The sequence below is a fragment of the Mytilus edulis genome, chromosome 2 (genome assembly GCF_963676685.1).
Source record: "Mytilus edulis chromosome 2, xbMytEdul2.2, whole genome shotgun sequence".
Lineage (NCBI taxonomy): Eukaryota > Metazoa > Mollusca > Bivalvia > Mytilida > Mytilidae > Mytilus > Mytilus edulis.
The window spans coordinates 91,378,003-91,386,513 of record NC_092345.1 but is presented as its reverse complement, the minus strand read 5'-3'; the positions used below and the strand labels follow the sequence as shown (position 1 = coordinate 91,386,513).

The following is an 8,511-nucleotide window of genomic DNA, read 5'->3' as shown; positions in this document are numbered from 1 at the left end:
AATCTCAAAAGATAATGAATAGCTTTAAACAAAGACAAAGTAATTAGAATTCACAGTAGATTCAGACTTTGACAAAAAATGAACAAATGTATAATACGATACCTTTTGATTGAAAAGTAAATTTCGTCACTTTTATTTGCAATTATAAAAGCCATTGAAGAAAGATATGCAAGGCTTATAATATGGGGACGAAGTCCCCAATTACGGTAGAAAAATCAATTAAAAAAAAAAAAAAAAAATCGTGGAAAATTTCCCGAATTTTTCATTCTACTAATGAACTCAAAATCGTTAACTTTTTTTTTCAGATCTAGTTCCTGTTCCGGTTTTCCCCGCATTTGCGCAGAAATCTGTCTTGTTTGCATGAGACTTTGAAAAAAAATTATATTTATCAGTCTAGTAAAATATAAGTTTGGAACTCAATACAGTTTCATTTTTAATAATTGTTTGATTTGAAAAAAACGTTACCTGATGGAAGCGTTTCTTTTGTTTACATTGAATATGACGTCATAACTTAAAGAACGTCACAGCTAAATCCCTAACAACAGAACCAAAATCGGGAACGTTACGGTATTTCCGTATCCTTTATTTTAACATGTTTGAAGTAAAAAAATAATACATACAGACTTCGTCCCCATTCACAGGTTATGCCTGCCTCATATTATGATTTTAACCAGTTCTTCTTAATGTATTGAGATGAAAACATTCTTTTTACGAAAATTTAAGTGTACGCCCGGGCGTTTTGACGTAAACGTAGCTACGCGCCTGAATTAATTTGTTTTTGTATGTAACCAAGTATTTGATAGAAAATTTATATTATTGAGAATACAACAACTTATTTTACTTTTTAAATAAATATGAAACTCGTTATATATCGTTAATATGGGTCACTTGTAATCAATCGGAAAAAATCTTCATCAATGAAATTACGTATAAAAGTGCACGTTAATGGAAATAAAATTATAGTGTAATTTTGCAATGCATTAAAAGTCTCATAGAATTTAAACCTTAAAGATGATGTTATACTTAATTTTTCTGCAGTAAAAGTAATGATAAGCTGCAATAAAAAAAATGAAATATATTACATAGATGCATATATAAACTTTATGTATGTATGAGCCTGTAATTCAGTTGTTGTCATTTGTTTATGTGTTACATATTTGTTTTTTCGTTCATTTTTTGTACATAAATAACCGCTCGCGTTTGAATTGTTTTACGTTGTCATTTAGAGGCCTTTTACAGCTGACTATGCGATTGGGAGTTGCTAATTGCTGAAGGCCGATCTGTGACCTATAGTTGTTAATTCTGTCTCATTTTAGTCTCTTTTGGAGAGTTGTCTAATTGGCAATCATATCACATCTTTTTTTTTATATCAACAACTATATTAAGGTGTAGTGGCATAGGTATAGATTTTAACCAATACGTTTTCTATAACAATGCATCATTCTTATCACACCCACGTTAAATGAACAATTATTATAGTATAAAAAAACAATATATAAGTTAATGAAAAGAATGAAGATTTTAGTTTAATCGATATAATCTGGCTTTATTCTAATTCTGTTGATAAGAATTGATAAGACTATCCTTAAGTACTTTGCAAAGGATAATAATATTAAAATCAATAATAATGATTATAAAAATAATAATGATTAAAATAATAATAATAATAATAATAATAATAATAATAATAATAATAATAATAATAATAATAATAATAATAATAATAATAATAATAATAATAATAATAATAATAATAATACAATGAAAAAGCAGACAAATACGAAGAAAACATTTTTGTTCAAACGATTTAATTTTATAAACCGAATTACAAATTAATATTAACAGAAATAACAGATTTATTGTTCCGATTGGGTCGCCGGACAATTACTTAAATGCATTTTGACAATTTAAAAAAAATCATTTCCTTTTTGAATATATCTAATGGATATAACTATGTTTTATCATTTATAGATTTAATAAAAATATCCTTTTGAAGTGTACATATTTTTTTAACCTATTCTGCAAATGATTGTTGAATAAATGTTTGTTTTTTCTTTTTATTACGGAAATCAACAATATACAGATCCATTAAGAGTCAATATTATCTTCGCAATCGTATATAGGTCAGCCTTCATGTACACTCGATACAATTATACAACCACCAACATATTAAATGTTGCAATCATTCATAATTGTATTTACCTCGACAACCTACGATCAGACAACTAACACAACTTGTTAAGTACAACGTGACCTTGCACTTCCTCTGAAATTGTACCACAATCCTTAATGTTCCTCCAGATTAAACATATTTTTCGTGATCACAATTGCAAGCTTTGACGTCACGTAGACGAAATAATCAAATTGAACATTGCTATTAAACATAGCTATAACCTCAGTGCATTGATTCGAAAATCAATACACAAAACGTGTATTTAGTTGCTTTAAATCTTGTTTTTCATCGTCCAAGCACGTCTCACAGTAATAAACGAAACAGATCAATTTCTAAACATAAAATAACAGACGCCGGGAGGAATGTTTTCGGGCATACTGTAAAACATGGTATGGTACGATGGTATGGTATGTGGTATGGTATGATGGTATGGTACGAATACCATCATACCATGGTATACATGAATGGTACCATGGTATGGTATGATGGTATGGTACAAATTACTATACCATGGTACAAATTATTATACCATGGTATGAAGCATGGTATGTTTTTTCAAAAGAGGAAATTTTGAAAAGTTAATAAACCTATTCTTAAACAGGATTTTATTAAATATCTGTTTTCTTTCTTTCTTTTTTGACCTTTTCCAAAACAAACTTTTTTTTCAATGAGAAACAGGAATTGAAAAACAATGTAAACAAAATATTCATTGGTTCAATTTTAAAATCTATGATCATTTCAAAAAACATTATCAATGCTAATGGGTTTGGATGACTTTTAAATAAAACAGGGATTTAGCTGATTGAGGAGTGGCCACTCCTGTTAACTTTGGGATAAACTATAGATAGGAGACAGTAATGAACTACATTGGTTAGAGGTATATGAACTAGTACACATTTTTGTTCAGAAAACGGCCATATAACTTCTAACCCCACCCCCTTTTTGAAGTTAAATTATTGCTCCCTTAGGAGCCAGCTTCAGCCCGCCTCCTGGTGCAAGATTTTTTCACTGTGTAAGCGACTTTTTTTGTTTACCTTGGACTGTTTTCTACTCTCTGGTCGGGTTGTTGTTTCTTTGACACATTCCTCATTTCTATTCTAAATTTTACGAAGGATTTACTATACTCAAAGACAGTTACATATATGCTGTTTATGTCACTCCTTTGAGCAAGCACCGTAAAGAAAGAAATGGACAGCAAATTTAATGTGATTAGCGTGAATCTTAAAATTCTTGTAAACAACAGGTACATGTAAGATCAGTTTTCAGGGACAAATTATGTCCAAAAACACTTTAAGTGTCTAGTAACAAATTACAGGAATCCCATTTTCATATAAACAGTAAACATTTCAAATTTTAACAGAACAGATGACAGCCAGTGAGTTGAAAACAGTTAACAGTTTAATTTTGTCTCAAATAACAGTTAAAAACACAAAGGCAAAAACAGGTTAACACAAAAAGGTATTGCCCCCCCTTCTTATAAGTTATAGGTCATTATGTTGATCATTTTCTTATACTTATAGTTCAAAAGCAGTCTACATATATAAAGGATACTACATCATTCATTAATATCATTGAGAAATTAGAACCTATGGCAAACAGCCTTTTGGTTTCGTATAATATAACACAGATGTTTACTAATCTTCCTCAAACGTCCTGTAAACGAGCCCATGACAGTTTTGACAAATCAAGCTCTGTCATCAACATTTGTTGAGAATTTTTTTAGAAAACATAGCATTTGAATGCGATGGAAAAATTTATAAACAAATAATAGTTGCGGCAATTGGTGCAGTCCCTTCACGGGAAATCTGTGATATACTTAATCATGTTAATATATTCGAAATATTTAATTCTGCATTACATAATATTCTATCATGGCAGATATAGGGACAATATGTATTCATAATATTCGATGGAACATCAGATGAAATAATAGATTTTTTTCGTCTAGCAAATTATTATAACCCTTTATTAAAGTTAAAAGGAAAAAAAATCGTTCTTAAATGTTGATGTAATTAAAGGTCAAATATTTACAACACATGGCAATTATAATTGACATTGAAATACATTTTAAAGAAACCTATTCCTATCTCTATCTGCACAGAAATAGCTGTCACTCTCAGCATGTATTAAAAAATGAAATAAAATTGTTTAAGAAAATCTCGCATAATAAAAAAAAAAGACTCATTCCTTGGTTGATATTGTGTATTAACTTCCATAATGCACATTTATTTTACATATAATTGAAGAAAACAAAATACACTCTACAACATGTGGTATCTATCAACTAACATAGTATTATATTAGTGACAGTTTTAGTATGGTGTTTTCTAATCACCACTGGAGATGCATTCACCTTTTATTCACATTTTTAATTGAATTTATTGGCCATAGATGTAGACAGAATATGCAACTGTTTAAAGTGTCATATTTCAAAACAATATATAAGTTGACCATTGACAGAAGGTTATGCAATAAAACTTTAACTACATTATCTAGATTATCATCAAAAGTTACAGAATAATTGACAGCCATTTATAATGTGTCAGAACAGGACATTATATCTATCTTATCTTGTTATCTGAGATGTTTAAATTGAGTTTTCTCTTGTTTTCTGTTCACAGCTTTATACATGTAAGTGATAGTCTATCTGGTTTGTCTACATCTATTTCGTAAAATATTAATTTAATAAATAAAACATATATATAATGTCAACAAATTAAAACAAAATCATAGTTCATATTACCTAAATTAATTTTTCAAAATTTCCTACTTCAAAAAACCATACCATGTTTCATTCTATCAAGTTATACCATGGTATAATAATTTGTACCATGGTATAGGAATTCGTACCATGGTATAGGAATTTGTACCATACCATCATACCATACCATGGTACCATTCATGCATACCATGGTATGATGGTATACGTACCATACCATCATACCATAACACATACCATACCATCATACCATACCATGTTTTACAGTATGCCATGTTTTCGATCGTATAACTGCAGCTTAATGCATAATATATTATCTTTATTGTTTTGACTCTGAAAATGTAAAAACGGCTTTCCTAGCATGCTCCAAGGCGTTTACATTTTCAAGTGCATGGCCCTCGTTGATGCTACCAATCCATTTAATTTACAGAAAAAACAAAATACTACATTGATTCTTCAATTCTGATTTTGTAAGACCTCAAAGGAATTGTATGATAACTGTAATACACAATTCATAAATATATTACTTACGTTTACAGTTGAATTTTATACCTTTTCTTTGCCTACAGTTGTTTGGTAGAGTGGTCAAATATATCCGAAGACATAAAGGATATAATTAGAGATAATCTAAAGACATATTGGGACAGACACTTATACATAAATACAGAATGTGGCGGGGTTAAACATGTTCTTCTTTTGTTAATTTTCACTAGCATAATTTCTAAGCAATAATGAAATAGGTTTTCTAATAGGGAATAATGTTATAAAAAAGAGGAAGCTGGGAAAGTTTACGTTTAAGTGGGTTTGAATTGGATGTTTTGTCTTTAAAAAAAGATATAAAGCAAAATATTTGATACATTATTTGGCTTCATATTCTATCATTACAATTGATTAAGGTTACATCTTGATATAAAAACACTCAAAATTCATTATGCCAAAACACCAAAATATTCGGGTCAAAAGAGTTCATCCTAACTTAAGTATGTCCCAAAGTATGTCTTTGGACTTATCAAAGTACTCATTCCATAAAACAGGTCCAATAAAGTTGTTTATCATTCATTTCTTAACTCATTATGTATCCCTAATTTAGAAAACTAATAACAACGTCTCATGTTTTTTTTTATGTTACTAACTTTAAGATAAACAGTTCTGATTTTTCGTCTCGTCCAAGAAAGTATGTAGCTCGGCATTTGTCACGATTCCGTTTTTTGTTCAAATTTATGCGTATTTTAACCTGAACGAAATAGTTTAACATAGTTTATATGAATGATGCATAAGAATTACATTTGAACTTTGTAAAGTACGATACTTATCAAATTAATTGAACTCGCTACACAATAGATACGTATGTGTACCATTTGTACCGATAATATACTTAAGTTATACATGTGAATGCTTAGTCAGTTCATCTCTTATATAAGACGTCATTATATTTCACGGTTGTGTTTTGTTCATCAGTTACATCATTTATATCATTTTTATCGTTTTACTAGTATTGTTTAAAAAAAAATGATTTGTTAATTTAAGTTTCTGCTTAGATTTATAGATAGACAGCCCAAAACTAATTGTTAGGGTCAAATCTAAGCATTGCTTTGTAACCCAGCCCTAATAAACCGACTTAGCAAACTATGATTACAACTAAGTATCCATTTTAAGTCGGTTGAGTTAAAATTCGAACAATACTAAGATGAAAGGAAAATCTCGTTATTTTGTCTTTTTTCAGATGGAATCGAATAGATCAGCTTTTAAAACATTCGTAAACTACTATTGTCTCAAATTTATTTCTGTAAAATACATTAAAAAGTTAGTAATAGCTGTCCTAAACCCCTTTGCTAAACATAGTCATGTAAACAATATTGATTTTCAAGATGATATACGACAGTTACGGTCTTACATAAACTGATATTTCTTATAATTATTGAATGTTTGCTATAATTTATGTTGCATGGAGATGGAGTAATAATAGTAATTCTTAAATATATTCCCGTAATGTCTTTTATTATGTTAAATATAACACCAGTTTATTTTTATTTATATCTAAGATTATAATGACTTAGATTCCACGATGTCGGCTTACAGAAGCAGTTTAAGCTGTCTCAATATAGGGTGGTCGTTAGTGAGAATAACCTAAGAACTTTCATGCGACATATCCTTAAAGCATCGAAGCATTCTGTAGTTTATTAAAGCTAGGAGTTCTATATTATTATAGTTATTATTATACAGTATTTATAACAGCGCATAATACAATATTAAAATTACTCTAAGCGCTTTACAATATATTTCCATATACATATATAAGTATTAACAATAAAATATAAAAGCCCATGTTTAAAATTTTTAAAACAAAAAGATTTGAAAAATTAGAATTGATAAAACAATAAAATTAATATAAAATGGGCATGATAAATTAAGGAGATATTGAATCGGTACCAATAAAAGTAAGTTAAAACTTCAAAATATTTGCTAAAAAAAATCTAAAGTAACCAATAAAAGTATACTAAATTAAAAATTCGAAAAAAAAGTAGTAGCTTAAAAATTCAAAAATTACAATGATGTAGAAATATTTTTTAAAGAACTATTAAAAGCATGTCTATATAAATGAGTTTTCAAATGTTTCTTAAAAACGTTCACACAATGGATGTTTCGTAGATCACTTGGTAGATCATTCCACAGAACGGCTGCTGCTTTGTCGAATCTTCTGTCCCCATATGTTTTAGTTCTTACACGTGGCGTTGTTAAAATCATGGAATTTTCAGATATAAGTGCTCGCATTGGTTTGTATATTTCAACGAGTTCTTGTAGGTAGACCGGTGCCTCCTCGTGCAAAGCCTTGAACACATACACAAGAAGTTTATACTGGCATCGGTATGTTACAGGCAGCCAATGGAGAGACTTGAAGATTGGTGTTTTGTGGTCGTACTTCCTCTTCCTTGTAATGACCCTAGCTGCTGTGTTTTGGACTCGTTGTAACCTTTGAATAGATGTTGCTGGGAGTCCATACAGTAATGCGTTTCCATAATCTAAACGGGAGGTTAAAAGAGAGCATACTAACGTTTTGCATGCTTCTTCTGTAATAAATGGTCGAATTCGTCCAATGTTTCTGATCTGATTGAAACATAATTTTGAAACAGCACTAATTTGTTTGTCTATTGTCAAAGTTATTTCAAAATAAATGCCTAGATTTTTTACGCAATCAGCATCACCAACAATGATTCCACCAAGATTGAGATTCATGTTTGAAAGGTCCTTCACTCGGTTTTTTGGAGCAAATACTATCAGTTCCGTTTTATTCTCGTTTGATTTTAACATGTTCGAGCACATCCACTTGCTGATATCAGCTACGCAAGTCTCAAGTCGCTTTGATATGTTCGTCCAATTATCGAGTGGCTTGAACACGAGATAAACTTGTGTGTCGTCTGCATAACAGTGATAACTCATGTTATGGCGTTTACATATTTCGCCAATTGGTCTTGAGAAAATGCAATAAAGTTTTGGTCCCATGACCGATCCTTGAGGAACACCAAAAAGGAGACGAATCTCATCTGAAAGAACAGAACCAATAGCGATTCGTTGAGTCCGCGTCTTGAGATACGACTTCAACCAACAAAGTGCTGTACCG

The 8,511-nt window shown here is 30.0% G+C and overlaps 1 protein-coding gene across 1 annotated transcript; it reads right to left on the bottom strand.

Moving 5' to 3' along the window:
- Positions 1-7,436: 7,436 nt before the first annotated feature.
- LOC139511078 (uncharacterized) lies at positions 7,437-8,201 on the bottom strand. Its single transcript, XM_071297650.1, has one exon. The coding sequence runs from the start codon at positions 8,199-8,201 to the stop codon at positions 7,437-7,439; it is 765 nt and encodes a 254-aa protein (XP_071153751.1).
- Between the last annotated feature and the right edge of the window lie 310 nt (positions 8,202-8,511).

Excerpts from the sequence above, each read along its gene's own strand:
- LOC139511078 (XM_071297650.1), bottom strand. The coding sequence starts at position 8,201 with ATGTTAAAATCAAACGAGAATAAAACGGAACTGATAGTATTTGCTCCA.